At 60.9% G+C, this 14774-nt stretch overlaps 2 protein-coding genes across 4 annotated transcripts in view; both read left to right on the top strand.

Moving 5' to 3' along the window:
* RASA3 (RAS p21 protein activator 3) overlaps nt 1-1917 on the top strand; it is an 80574-nt gene extending 78657 nt beyond the window's left edge. For 2 of the 3 annotated variants that reach the window (XM_027558069.1, XM_027558068.1), the window contains one exon: nt 518-1917. In XM_027558069.1, coding sequence (XP_027413870.1) covers nt 518-593 — 76 coding nt within the window. In that variant the 3' untranslated portion in view covers nt 594-1917. The remainder of the gene's footprint in view (nt 1-517) is intronic. The other variant, XM_027558067.1, reaches the window with a different exon arrangement.
* Nucleotides 1918-3162: 1245 nt separating this feature from the next.
* C12H13orf46 (chromosome 12 C13orf46 homolog) lies at nt 3163-11991 on the top strand. Its single transcript, XM_027557095.1, has 8 exons — nt 3163-3440; nt 7190-7241; nt 7685-7829; nt 7913-7960; nt 8894-8941; nt 10034-10101; nt 11623-11699; nt 11812-11991. The coding sequence occupies exons 1-7, from the start codon at nt 3251-3253 to the stop codon at nt 11687-11689; spliced, it is 618 nt and encodes a 205-aa protein (XP_027412896.1). The 5' UTR covers nt 3163-3250; the 3' UTR covers nt 11690-11699; nt 11812-11991.
* Nucleotides 11992-14774: the final 2783 nt, after the last annotated feature.

Below are 14774 nucleotides of genomic sequence, written 5' to 3'. Positions count from 1 at the left end.
GTTTGGTTTGGGAAGGGAAGGGGGCCTCTGGAAGAGACCCCAACTCTAGCCAGGCTGCAAGGGTGCCCAGAGTCTCCAGGAATGCCAACCGTGTCTGCTCCCGGCTCCACAGACACTCACATCACCTTCCAGACCCTCTAACACCCTCTGTCAGAGCCCACGTCAGCCGTGTGAAGGTGCTGCCTTTTCCTAAACATAGCAGACCCACCTTGTTGGAAACAGCCATGACTTACAGCTGTGCCAGCATCTGTAGCCAACGGGGCACAGCACCGCGGTGCCCGCTGCCAGAGCTCACGGTCCGCACACACCTGCAGGACGAGCCCCACCCGCTGGGGCTGGGCTCACGGTGGGCACTTCCTGGGTGGTTTCGGGCTGACTTCTTCCCTTGCTGGTCTGCCTTTTTCGTGCATGTTACGAGGGTTGTGCTTCACAAGCCAAGGTAGGAGCAGGCAGTGAGAGTTCAGAAGTGTGCCAGGCACGCGCAGCCCATGCTCACGCTCCTGTCCCCACACTGTAGGGAGCACCCCATTGGAGACAAGAGCTTCCAGAGCTACATCAGGCAGCAGTCTGAGACCCCTGCCCATTCCATGTGAAGTCTATGCACAAGCTCTCCCAGGATGGCAGCCTGAGCTGCACCAGAAGAGCCCGTGCTGGGGGAGGAGAGAACCAGACCAGAGGGCAGCTCATCGGACGTCCAGCTCACAAACTCCTGAGGCTCCCGGGCCACCTCCGGGCGGCCGTGCCCTTGGTCACGTTGGTGGCAGATGAGCTGGCCCTCCCGGAACACGGTGCTGGCAACACCACAGCCTGCAAGGCGCGTGCCCATGTCACACGCACATTTGTCTCTACGGCACTAAGGCTCTGCTTCACTTGAGTGGGGACGTCCTGAGCATTACTCTCCTGTGAGCCTGCTGTCCGGGTGGCCACCAGCACAAGGCCTCCGGTTTCAGCCTTGACGTTGGTGTTACCCCTGGCCGGAGGGTCAGAGCCACACGGAGATCCCGGCTGGAGGATGGCCTCGATCTTCGGGGGCAGGGGCCCTCTTGCAGAGACTTCCTCGGGGTCCCAGCCTTCGTTCCCACCGAGCTGCGGAAATGCGTCCGCCCCGCTGCCACATCAAGGAAAGCTGTGTTTCTGTCAGTGGGGCTTAAAGTAGAATGCCTCCCTGGTGGGAGTGTGGGGAAGCTTGTAAAAATGGAAATGTGCATTATTTTCAAGCTGTTTTTCTTAATGTTTTTAAAGAACCATTTTAAATTAGCTCTTTGATATAAAGTGTTAATAACTTGGAACATCCAAGCCTCTACCATTCGAGGGAGGTGCCACCTTAGGACAAAAAGGGAATGGGGGTGTCTCATGGGGGACAAAGCCTCAACACAAGGCCTCCGGTTTCAGCCTTGACATTGGTATCACCCCTGGTCGGAGGGTCAGAACCACACGGAGATCCCAGTTTGAGGACGGCCTCGGTCTTTGGGGGCAGGGGTCCTTTTGCAGAGATTTGGTGACCAAAAAGGGAATGGGCATGTCTCACGTCAGCAAGTCAAGTCCCCAAGAGAAAAGGGAGGGGGAGCCACTGGGCCAGCGCTGGGTGGCCTCGGGAGCAGACACCGGGCCCAGGCAGAGCTGCTGCCTCTGATGCCCTGAGGTCAGCCAGGCTGAGCCTGAATTTGGAAAGCCCCATTCGGACCCCTAGGACCCGGTACCCTGTGCCACTGGAGATCCAGATGACAGACAGAAATGTTACCAGTTGTCACAAATGGTGAAATAAAATGTTGCAAAAAAGAAACTTGCATCACACAACTATTAGGCTGCTCCAAACAGCAATTTTTAACATGAATTTGTAACTTAATGTTTCTAAGATACTAATGATGTGCGATGTATTTTACTGGCTAATTAAAACAGACCTTTTATTCTTTCTGAGACTGACTTGATTTCCCAGGAGCACCCACTGATAATATGCACCTGTGGAGATGGGGGTGGGTGGTGGAGTGGGGCAGGAAAGGAGTTTGATGACATGTGATGGCAGGTGAGGTTCCCCTGATGGCCAGTGGGGTCCTCATGATGACGGGTGGGATCCTTCCTTCTCATGACAGGTGAGGTGCCTCTGATGATGGAGGCGGCCCCCCTGATGACAGGTGAGGTTTTTCTGATGACAGGTGAGGCCCCGCAGTGACAGGCGGGGTTGGCTGGCGGGTCCGAGACCTCCTGTGAGCCACGATGCTGTGAGACTTCAGGGATGGATGTGGGAAATGGGGGTCAGTCACTGTGGCTTCATTCTGAACATTGACAACACAGTGCTGTCAGCCGGGTGCTCAAGGAGACTCTGCTGTGACTTGTCCCCATGGTCCCAGAGGAGAAGAAAAATCTGTACTGAATAGATCATCAGAACCTTTCTGTTAGGTTGTGTTATAGGCTGACTGTGCCCCGCACAGTGTGAAACCCTGACCCCCAGGACCTCATAGAGTGACTGCGTTTGAGATGGGCCTTTAAAGGGGAGACGAAGGCTACCTGAGGTCCCTCGGGGGCCCTGGTCCAGTCTGACTGGTGTCCTTTTAAGAAGAGGCGATTAGGGCCGAGACACGTACAGGGACAACCCCGTGAAGACATGGTGAGGAGACAGCATCTACACTCAAGGAAAGAGGCCTCCAGAGAGCAGCCCACCCCACGCCTGGACTTCTGACTCCAGGCTCCAGACCCAGAGCGTCTGCTGTGGACACTGCCCGAGCCCTGTTTACGGACACGCCAGCAAAAGGCCCCACTTAAAAGGCAGGGAAGCGTTTCGTCAGCACAGTTCTGAGGAGCCTGTCCCCAGGTGGCCGCCCACCACCTCAGCGTCACATTTGAGCGAATCTCCCCTTGTCTGGTGTGGGGAGGATGCAGGACGCCACCAGGGCCCAGACCGCCAGCCAAGTAGTGTCACCAACGCCCCCCAAGTCCTTCGTCCCTGGGAAAAGTCAAAGGATTCACTGAAGGCTTGGCAGACACGGGACCAGGAGCCCTGGGAGCCATGTGCCAGCCCCCACCACTGGCCCTCTGTGCCTCTGCTGCGGCTGGGGGCCCCGGGAGGCCACTCGGAGCCACATCCTGGGGCCGGGCACTCTCTGGCCTCTGCCCCTGTGGTGATGTCACAGGGGCCACCTAGCAACAGGGCCGGTGCCCGTGGGCAGCTCCCCGCAGGGCAGAAGCCATGCGCGCCGGCTGAGGGCCCTCAGGAGCACCGCCCCCACTCTGCTGTGACCAGAAGGTGGGGAGGATGGACAAGGACGGTTCGGCCACCCACAGGAGGCACCGGCCCGGCCCCGGCGCCCCTCCCATGGGCGTGGGCCCCGCACACCTCAAGGCAGCCAGTGAGATGGCCGAGCTGCAGCGGAGCCGGAGTGTGGGCGGCCTGCTCCAGAAGGGGGACCCGCCGAGCTGCATCAAGAAGCTGTGCAAGGAGCTAGGTGGGGGCAGGTGGCTCACCCCGAGCTAACACAGGCCCCCAATCCCCACACATGGGGCTGTGGGGGGCCATCCTGGGGGCCGGGGTTGCGGGGGCCCATCCTGGGGGCCGGGGGCTGCGGGGGCCCATCCTAAGGGCCAGGGGGCTACGGGGGCCTATCCTGGGGGCCGGGGACTGCGGGGGCCCATCCTGGGGGCTGGCCCGGGGCTTCGGGGGGCCTGCTGTAAGCTCTGTGGAGGGCAGGAGAAAGGGGTGACAGAGACCTGGCCCTGTGGCCTGTGAAGGCATCGAGTACTTTGGGAACACCTCTGGCTCTTGAGGTGGCGCGGAAAGCGTCTCGGATTCATAGTGAGGCCCCAGGACGAGCCTCGATTCCACTGTGAGAAGCAGGGGCCTCACGGGGGCAGCAGGGAACCCACGGGGCTGGAGCCGCCCCCATACACGGCACGAATGAGGCTTTTACGTTGTAAACTGCACGTTTGCTACTGTGTTGTGTGTTTCCCACTCCAGCGTGTTTCTAACCCCGGAAGCGGGCAGTGGTGTGCCCAAGGTGGGGATGAATGCTCAAAACGCCCTGGTGCTGATGTGGACCTGCCCCTCGAGGGTCAGCTACCCCGGGGCAGCTGGCCCTGAGCTGGTGGAGAGACGGGCGGGTTGCCACTCATCGGCGGGGCCCCTAGGTCGTGGTTCTCCTGAGAAGGCCACACCAGCAAGCACCCTTTGCCAAGACCGTTATTCAGGCCAAGGAAGAGAAACAGTGAGCAGGAATGCAATCTGCTTGTCAAGCCCTAGGAATGCCTTTAAGAGGTCGTGGTGTAAAAATACTTGTTATCTCAGCTGAAAAATCCAAAGCTGTGTCGGTGGAGGAGGTCACAGCACAGAGGCCACTCCATCTCCCCCACATCCCACCGTTAACATCCGAGCACGTGTCAGGCTCTCAGGAGGGCTGAGTCTCCGAGAGGAAACCAACCCGTAACCTGCTCAGAAACACTTCAGGTGGCTGTGGTATCTCCCCGGTGACGGTGGCCTCAGACCTTCCCGTCCAGCACCAAGGAGTTTCCCAAGGCTGGATGGCCAGGAGCATCAAGCTGAGTCTCGTCCTGACCTGTGCCCACCTGCCCCAAGGCCCCAGGCCTGGGAGGTCCCGGGCAGCACAGAGGAGCTGGAACACAGAGTGGGCCTCGCTGTCCATGTGATCAAATGGAACAAGACGTAGCCCCTCTGAAGGAGCGCTAGAGACCCTCCCGGCCTCGACGCTAGCATGCAGGGATCACAAGGGAGGAGGCTGATGCTGCCTGACCTGCAGCTGTAGAGACCACGAGGTCACAGATGGGGGGCCCACGGACACACCAGCCCAGAGGTGCAGGAGCCGCTGGAAGCCGCAAAGCCGCCAATCAGCCCCTGCCCCCGACAGCCCTCTTGCAGGGCGTGTCCAGGAGGAGGAGGGCCATTCCGAGGGTGGGCTCCGGGCCTCGGGCTGCTCCACGTGGTGGGACCTGCTGAGATCCATGCGCTGGAGGAGGCTCTCCTGCTGTGAAGGGAGTGAGGGCACCCTGGCTGCAAGGCAGGGTCGGTGAGGTCGTGCAGAGGGTTCTGCGATGTCAGCCCCTCACCACCTGGCCTGCTCATCCTCCACGCTCATCCCAGACCTACGGGGGCGTTTCAGTCTCGGACAGTGATCTGTGAGTGGTGTGAGGGTCGCTTAGAGCCCAGCTGAAGGGAGGCAGCAAAGGGGGTGCTCTCCCTCTGGGCCAACTCCTGACCCCCTGCACCCCGTCCTGAGGCTGCTTGTGGGGCCCAGGGGAGCAGCCCTCCCATCTGCCCGGAGATCATTGCAGACCGTGCAGACATGCCCAGAACCCGGGTGAATGCAGGATCGTCCTTAGAAGGCAGACGGGGACCCACCAACACATGAGAGTCTCCCTTTCTGACGATGGTGTGCTGGAGGAAAAGGCGACTGTTGCTCATTCCACAGCTGTGGCAGAGCAGAGAAGAACCAGCTCTTCCTGCTGATGCTTCCTCCCCTGTCAGTCCACACAGGAGGAGGGGGCAGTGGAGAGCATGTGGACCAGCCCGTGCACAGACACGTGTGCACACACTCACACACACATGTGCATACACACACACATAGGGTTAGGGCGCTAGCACACACGCTGCACACATATACACAGGGACATGTGTGCCGACATACACATGTGCACACGCTCACACACCCATAGACGTGCACCAGCCTGTGCTCACACACTGACACACGCGGCAGCACACACACGTACAAACTTGTGCACACACAGACATGTGCACCAGCACACAGGCTCACACGTGTGCGTGCAGGCTAGGGGCTGCTGAAGATTTTCCGGAAGTCACATGGAGCACTGCCTGCAAACAGCGGCTCCTGACCCTCCAGGCCCTTCCTGCTGAGAGCAGTCGAGCTCTGAAACATTCTCTGAAGGCCCGCTGCGGCTGTACCCTTGGCCTTCAGGACTTTGTCTCTGGGTGGCCAGGGCCTGCCTGGGGACAGCACAGCACAGGTCAGCAGGTGCCCTGGAGCCCATACGGGTGCTGGAAATGGAGAAGGATGCACAGCACCCAGTTCTCGCCTGAAGGGAACCCAGCCCAGAGGCGAGGGAATGACCCAGACCAGTGGGCTCGGCGTGGGTGCCGAGCACCAGGGAGGCCAGGCCAGGCAGAAGACTCCCTCCGCGGAAGGTCACTTAACCCTGGGCGGGGGCCCAGGTCCCCGTGAAGGATGGCACTGGAGGATGTCAGGAGCCGGGGACACGGCTCGAGGCCGGGGGAGGGACAGTGAACGAAGCGGCACAGCTGGCAGGGCTCCCACGAGGGGCTGGCCCTGACCCCCTCCCTGGCGGTGCCCCCAGCCCCGAGGCCCGCGAGCTGAAAAGACCCTGAGTAGCTGATCTGGCCACCAGATTCTGTAGGAAACCCTCCAGGACCATGGCCACCAGAGGCGTCCTGCCGGGCGTCCTGCAGAAATCGTTCTTTAAAGCTGGGAGCCTCCCGAGACTGCGCCGGCTGCAGGGCCAGGGCCCAGGGTGTGTGTCAGGCTGTGAGTGGGAACCGGGCCACTGGGGGGTTCCGGAGTGGCCATGGGGCACCTCAGGCTCAAGGGGGCTGCAAAGTCGTGGGGCTGGAGCATGGCAAACTTGGGGCCCTTCTGAGGGTCCTCTGGGGCCCCAGGGCCTATGGGAACCCCCACTGCAAACTCCGAGCTCCTGAGCGAGTTGCCTGCATCTCACCAGGAAGCCACGGCCTCCTGCCCGGAACTCAGGACTCACGCTGCCCCATGAGGCCCTGAAACGCGGCCCCCCTGCTCCCCGTGTGTGAGGCGCCCTGCTCTGCTCACGGACAGACACCCCCAGTCAAGAACCCGCCCCCACAGCGCCCCGGGGCCACTGTGGCTCAGATGCCACCGCCGGGGGTTGCGCGGCCCACTGGCCGCAGGCCGAGTGCCCCCCGCCCCCACTCTGCTGCCTCCAGGAGAACACAGCAACACCACAGGCCCCCCCAAGTTCCACTGAGGGGGCGAGTCCCCGTGGGGACCCCCTCGGCCCAGCTGCGATCCCTCAGGGCCCCTCACTAGCCTGCAAAGCACTGATGGGGACGTTAGGGCTGGCGGCCTCCCGGGCGAGGACGCCGGGGGACTTGGGTGCGCACAGGGGCGGCAGAGCCGGCGCCCCACGGGTGGCATCAGCGTCCTCGCAGGCTGACTGCAGCCCTGCTGCCCCTCCTCAGAGTCTGAAGACCCGGGGAAGGACGTCAGGAGCGAAGCAGAAGATGCCAGCTGGTGAGCAGCCTCGGCACAGCCGAGGCAGACGCGTGCGGGAAGATGCGAGGCAGGGCGGGAGCGAGGCCTGGAGGCCCTGAAGGAGGGCGGCGGGGTCCAGGGCGGCTCAGAGGGGCGGGTCACCCAGCAAACAGCAGCTCATCTTGGCTCGGCCCAGCACCTCGGCACTGGCGCCTGTCTCTGCAGTCCTTCCCCAGGATCTCCAGAAAGCTTGCCGCCCGGGAGGCTGCTGGGGCCTCAGGCGACCCTCACGCTGGGCGGGTCTGGGTCGGAACGGCCCCTGGGAGCCCTGCCCCCTTCATGCCTCTGCACCTCCTCTCCCCCTGGGCCTGCCTTGCCCATCGTCCCCGCCCCTCTGCCAACTCAGGGGCACCGCACAGGCTCCCAGGGTTAGGGTTAGGGTTAGGACGAAGCCGTCTCCCAACTCTATCCACTCCCTGCAGCCAGGCCAGCCTGGAGGACAAGCAGGACAGGGGCCAGGATGCCCGTGGGCAGGCGCTGGAGGATGCGAATGTGGAGGAGGCCAGCACTCGCCACGAGCAGCCGGCCGGAGGGGAGGGCGCGGACGAGTGCGCCCCGGAGGACGAGGTGGGCCGCGCCCCCCGCACGTGCGGCCGCCCCCAGCTCAGCCCTGCCCCGTTTACCCAGCCTGTCCCACCTCCTCTTTACAGGAACTGGAGCCCAAGTCCGTCAAGCTAGACGACCTTTTGGAGAAAGAGGCAAGAGAATCTCGCTTCAGTGGCAGAATCAGGCGGGGAGGCCGCGGGGCGCGGTTCTGCTGTAGATGCCGGTCAGTCCCCCAGGTGGAGCTGGGCTTGCGGGCTAGACCGGCCCCAAGCTCCCTTGGCACCAGGCCTGTGCTCTGCCCTAGGGCGCCTTAACCCCAGCTCGCAAAACAGCACTGTGCTCAGGGAGCAGGGAGTCCTGACCGAGGCACCCTCAGCTCAGCCTTGGCGGGGAGACCCAGCCCGGCCTGCAGCCTGGGGTACAGCCCTCCCTGGACGCCGCCCTCCCCCCAGGAGGGGCCTTCCTTCCCCCTCCATGCTCATGGGGGTGGAGAGGAGCTAGGCAGTTATGCCAGGGTTTACACCGGAGGCCCTGGGCCTGCGTCCAGGGGTTCTGGGGTTCCCTCCACTCCCAGAAACATTTCTCCCAGTGTCAACCAAGGCGCTACCACAGGAAGCACTTTCAGGGCTGAGCCAAGGTGCCTGAGGGGCAGAGACAGGGCAGCCACCCCACAACTCCTGGGTGTGCGTCTGTGCACCAGGCGGAGGGGCGCCTTCAGCGGGGCCCGGGGGCGTGTGTGGGCCTGCAGCGACCGCCCAGCTCTAGGCGTGCCTGCTCACCCAGGCTCTGGTTCTCAGCAGGTAAAGGTGGGGGCCCTTCTGGGTCCCCAGGGGCCCGATACAAGGTGTCTGAGGCTGCGGGGAGAGGGGGGCAGACCTCCCTGCCCTCTGCCAGGGCTGCCGTGGAGGCCTCACCAGCCCCACTGCCAGCAGCGCCCACCACCCACAGCCGGGGACGGAGACCCCAGGGCGACGAATGCCCAGACCTGAGCACCGCGGGGCTTGAGCCCACGCCCCTCCCAGGAAGCTGCGCTCCCCCGGCTCAGCCACGCCCGTCATCCATGCGTCTCTGATTTCCCTCCACAGAAACCACCTGTGTTTGTGGAGATTGACCTGGGAGACCTTGCCGAGGAGGTAAGGCGCCAGAGCCGAGAAAGCCCGGCCACCCTCCGGAGGCGGCCTGCTCGGGGCCCGCGGCGGTCCCGGGACCGTGCCCAAGCAGGGTGTGCTGGCCCCTGAGGAGAGACGGGGCCCGAGGTTTGAGGACTGGCCTGGGGACCAGAGGGCACCTGGCCTCTTTCTCAGTCCCTCACGCCAACCCACACACATTCCTGCACCACCAGAGACCCCAGGGCCTGGGTCGACACTCGAGGTGCCCAGGGGCCTCAAGAACCTCTTGTGGGATTGTGCTGGGGTGGTGAGTGGGTCCAAGCCAGGAGCAGGAAGACTTAGTCTCCACATGCAGGGAAGGCTCACACAAGTCACCATGCCCTCCCATGCCTCAGTTTTATCATCTGCAAAATGGGGATCTTAATACCGCAGCCCAGCATTGTTCTACAGTGCCCTCAGAACACTGCTGGCGCCCAGAGAGCCCAGTATCAGCTGCTATCTTCACCACCACCACCATCATGCCTGTCTCCACCATCACCACAACTACCACCCCACTCACTGTCTCCATCAGCGTCAGCATCGCCATCACACAGCCACCATCACCACCTCCGACACCACCAGCATTTCAGCACCACTCTCTGTAAACGGAAGTGGTTGACCCAGTGACCTGACTGGGCCTTTCCAACACAAATATTCTGTTTCTCTTGTCGTGAGGAGCCGTCTCTTTGGAAGCTTTCTCTAATTCTCTCTTGGCAAAAGTAAGCCCCTGCCTCGGGGCTGCTCCTTTCCAGGTGGTACTTCCTAGCTCTTCGCCCTCAGAACACGATGCATGGTGAAGAGAGTTGGTTACTGACTCACCCCAAGGTTACCGACGGGACAGGGTTCAGGGACTCAAGAAGGTTCAGCCAGGGCAGAGCTGGGACTGAGGGACCAGGCCTTCTGACTTGCATTCCAGGGTCAAGGGCACAGCTCCTTGGTCTGGGTCCCCTAGTTAGAAACCCCCGCCTGACGGAGCCCCGCAGCATGGGAGGACGCTCGGGGCGTCTGCATATCCCCTCTTGTTCTCGGCGGGCCCAGCAGGTCCAGCCTCAGTCCCTAATGCCTCCCACCCCACAGGTGGTCACATGCATCACAAAAGAAGAGAAGCGGCCCCAGAGGGACATGGGGGATGTGTCAGAGGACGAGTGAGTGAGCGTCTACTCAGGGGGGCCTGGGGGGCAGGGGGGTGTTTGTGCCAACGCCTCCACCCTCCCGGGTAGAGATGGTGAGGCTCTGAAGCCAGGAGGACGTGCGACGCTCGCCCAAGTGCTGTGGGTCGGTGGTATTTTAAACGATACAGAGAAGCGCAAAGAAGAAAATAGCAGTTCATCCACTTTTCACCTGAATCAACTGTATTAATATCTTGGCTGATTTGCTTGCACAGTTTTAAAAAGGAAAAATTCTCTATTCACCTTGTAAAACTGATAGTCATTTAAAATAAATGAAGCGACATGAAGTAGCAAAACAGAGAGGAAAGGTTTAAAACACCCATGTGCCACCAACTAGAAACAGTGGGGCATGTGGGCGCCTGGGCCCCGAAGGGCCAGAGCAGAGGCCGGAGCATGGGTGAGTGGGGGCAGGGGGCCCCTGGTCATGCTCCCACATGCCACCAACTAGAAACAGTGGGCGTGTGGGCACCTGGGCCCCGAGGGCCAGAGCAGAGGCCGGAGCATGGGTGAGCGGAGGCAGGGGGCCCCCGGCCACGCTCCTGCTTTCCAGACGTGCTTGGCCGCAGCATCCAGGCCCTTTGCAACTTGGCAGTGGCTGTTACTGCCTCTCCCTGTGCTGGGTTCCAGGGGGGCAGTGTCCCTGTGAGGAAGTGTCACCCCTAAGTCTGCGCTGATCTCTGCTCACACGGCCAGGCACACAGCTTTTACCAAGGTGTCAGGACTGCCTGGCACAGCCTCAGATCTAGGCTTGGCAGGAAAGTCCTCCTTAAGCTAATGTCTGCTTTTCTCATCACTTCTTCCTGGACGTGGTGATGGACTTGGTCACCCTGGACACAGCCTGGCAGCTCCTTTTCTGCCCCAGGCCAGGCGGGCCCAGGCCCACCTCTCAGCCTCTGGGTCTGGCTCCCACACTCTGCTCAGCTACCCCAGAGAACCTGTGGATGGGCCATGCCTAGGAACCAGGCCTCGGCGGCTGACAACTGCTTGGCGGACAGGACAGGGTCTGCTCGTGGGGGGTGCCTAGATACATGCCAGGGAGGCGGGGTCACCTGCCTGCTCACCTGCAGCCTCAGTCCGTCCAGTCGGCCCCCTTGGGCACCCAGGTGCCTGTTAGGGGCCCATTGGGGCACTTTGGCCCAGAGCCATGGAGGTCCCTGTGAAGAGGAGTACCATCTGACCCCAGAGGCAGCCTTGGTTGGAAGTGGAACCCCCAGAGCTCCCCCAGCAGGACTAGGCACAGGCCACAGTGCTCTGGAAACACTGACTGTCCACCTGTGACGCCTCTTCACGGCTGGGCTGTGGATGGACGGGGCGTCAGGCTCAGCGGGCCCTCAAGACCTCTCGGGCTCAAGGGGCTCCTGTTGGAATGGAGATGCCGAGGCAGGAGAGGGGAGGGCCCCAGAGGGGCCTGGGAGCTGTCTCTGGCTGGCGAGCTTATCCACGTGGAACTGGTGGGAGGGGGTAGGGTGCCTCTCACCCCCTTCCCTTGGCCTCTAGGTCCAGGACCAGCTGGGTGTGCTGCATCCCGTACTCCACCAGAAAGAAGGTGAAGCAAAGCGCGTAGCCTGGAGAAGGTAATTCAGGCTCAGGGAGGGGCCGAGCTGAGGGAGGGGCCGAGCATGGCGTGGGGTGGGCGGAGGGCAGGCTGCCTCCCGGGTCCTACCCCAGACCTGCCCCTCTGGCCAGTAACTGGGCCTCCACATGGCTCCTGGACCAGCCAGACCGGGAGGGGCGAGGATGCAGACAGCTGTCCTGAGACACCAGAGGAGCCTGCTTCAGAGGCGCCATGACTGCTCCACACATGATGCTCCACCACTGGGAAGCGATGAGGCCATCTTTTAAACACGCAATAAAAAGTGAATGAAAGATGTTGTACTTCTCAAGGGCCCCATCCCTTCTTGCCACAAATCTTGTCCCACAAAATGTACATCAGGGAAGAGAAGCAGCTCAGGGACTTATCTCCCAGGTCACGTGGTCACGCCTCCCAGGTCACATGGTCACGCCTCCCAGGTCATGAGGTCACGCCTTCCCTCCCAGGCAAGTGGTCACACCTCCCAGGTCACGTGGTCACACCTCCCAGGTCACGTGGTCACACCTCCCCTCCCAGGTCATGTGGTCATGCAGCACCTCACTTTTAGCCCCAGACCCCCAGGGGCCTGGCCCCAACCACAGCTGCCACCAGGGCACTGAGGAACCTGGGCATTGGTCCCCGAAGACCAAGGGGCGGGCGTTCCTACAGCTGGACTGGGAGCCTTGAGGACCACACGGAGGAAATGCAGCCACAGGGAGATGCCGCCTGCAGGGGGAGGGAGGCAGGACCAGGAGGGAAGCCTCACCAGGGAGACCCCGCGAGGTCTGTGGCTCCTTTGTCCAACCAGCTGGGGCTTGGCAGCCCACCTCCGGCCATGCGTCTGACTCAGCCCAAGACTGAGGACGCGGCATCACAGCGCCTCCTGAGGACGCATCCACAGCCTCCACCAATAGGCACAGCCTCCCAAGCAAGCACCCCCTCGTCCCTGCCCCTGGGTGGCAGCTCCCAGCCCTGGCACTCGGCCACTGAGATGGCCACTGAGAGAAGCTTCCAGAGAATTGGCCAGAGGAGGCCACAGGCCAGGAGTGTGACTGGTCCTCAGCCAATACTCTCCCTGTCCATCCCTGGCCTCCACGGACAGCTGGCCTTGTTCAGACCCATGGAAGAGCCCAGGGCAGGGCAGCCCCACATACGTGCATGTCTGGCTGCGGGTGACCTTCACCTCCTGGGTCAGCTGGGGCGCCTGCAGGGAGCCAGTCAGGGCGGCCCATGAGAACCGGCAGGGCGGTGCGGGGTGGAAGTGGTGGAGCCCACGGGCCAGGCTCTAGAAAGGCAGGTGGACGCGGCCTGGGAGCCTTCGATCTGGTCCCCAGGCCTGCTGAGGCCACAGAGAGACCCCTACCTGGGAAGCTGGGCCACAGCCAGCGGAGACGACGCTGTGACCCAGACCTGCAGCGTATGAAGAGCCGACAGCCTTAAGGAGAGTGGAGCCCTAAGGTCACCGCTGGCGGCGAGATCGCTCGCCCCGGAGCAGGAAGGAGGCCAAGCCCCGACCCTTGCCGCCCCGGGGGCCGTGGAGCTGCCTGTCCATCTCGGTACTTGGAGCCCAGCCCTCACGGACTGCAGGCGGGAGGGGGGCATATACCCCCGGGAGGGCCCCAGTCCTCAGGGCCCCCAACTTAGCCTGCGAGGCTGGCCCCCCGGCCTGACCCGGCTCCCTCCCCCGCACCTGCAGGCCCACAGCTGCGCAGACCAGTGAATCCGAGGCCGCAGGCCCCGAGGGCGGGCCCAGCCCGATGGCTCTGGCAGACACAGCACCCCGCTAGGCCTGTCCCTGCCGCCAGCCTGTTCCTCCCAGCATTGTTAGTCTCTCCCAAATCGCACATGCTCTTTCATTGTGGGCAACGTGGGAACTGGCAGAAAGCGTGTAAGCTGTCCCCTTGCGACCTTCATACCACCGCTGGCAGGATCTCTGCTTCTGCTTCAAATATGTAGAGCGAGCTGTATATGCAGATAGGTAAACACAGCTTTTTTACAAAATTGACACCACATTGCACTAGTTTTGGGGTGTGTTTTACTTTTTGTTTTGTTTTGTTTACAGTTTTTCCTTTTATCCTCATAAACCCTTTCCCACTACTGTCGGTCAGTGTTTGCTGAAAGCCTGCCTTGTGCCAGGTGATACTCAGGTGCCGGGGTCCTGCCCCGGCTGATCCAGGGTATTCGAAGCGGGGACGGCATCGGCGACCTATTTATTTAAATATTTTATCAAAGATATAAAGAGTAATAGGATGAGGATAGCTCAGTAGGAAAATTCAGTGGAGAAAAGAGGCTGAGTAGCTTGGTTTACGCGGGAGACCAATAAAACTTCAAGACAAGAAGCTTGCACCACTTACGTAGGCCGCAGGCGTCCTTCCGTTCTCCCGAAGGAGAGGAGACACTGAGGCCTCCCCGGTCAGATCTTAGAAGCCCAGGCATAATTAGTAAGCATGGCGGGTTCCGCGCTCCAGATGGAGACTCAGCCCGAGTGAGAGAGAGAGCGACATGGGGAGACCAGTATTTCGAGAAACTGATCCCAATTCTTTATTTTCCATGGTCTACTTTTATACACTGAGATGTTATGCAAAAGTCACGCGGGGTCAGCAGTCCTGACTTTTATCAAAGTCAGGTGCTTCATACAAATGTATACAGAGGTCTTAGGGGTGTTACATCATTTTCTGGCCAGGGGGCCTGCTGACAATTTATGACCCTCTCCTTGTGACAGCGGTCAGTCAACCAGGACACTTATTCCTCCAGGGGTGATTATTCTTAAAACAGACGCCACCCAAATAAAGTTACATTCCTATAGGGTGACGGTGTAGTGGGTTTTAGTTAAGGAAAGAATTTACTTAGCCTAAGGTCTAACGTGATTAATATCAAAGGTTAATATTTATTTCTTCTATATATTCATTAATGTGTGTAAGGGCAGGGGATGTGGAGACTTAGCAACAAACATTGGCTCAACAAATGAAAAACCCTTCACCAATACAATTTCTAATCAGCCCATTATACTTATACTAATAGTTTTCTAACTTTTCTAAGGAACCTGTTTTTAGAAGGTTTAAAGCATCTCGTGCCTCTC

This window comes from Bos indicus x Bos taurus, chromosome 12 (assembly GCF_003369695.1).
Source record: "Bos indicus x Bos taurus breed Angus x Brahman F1 hybrid chromosome 12, Bos_hybrid_MaternalHap_v2.0, whole genome shotgun sequence".
In the NCBI taxonomy this organism is placed as follows: domain Eukaryota; kingdom Metazoa; phylum Chordata; class Mammalia; order Artiodactyla; family Bovidae; genus Bos; species Bos indicus x Bos taurus.
The sequence above is the reverse complement of the archived record's forward strand: the minus strand, read 5'-3'. Positions and strand labels throughout refer to the sequence as shown.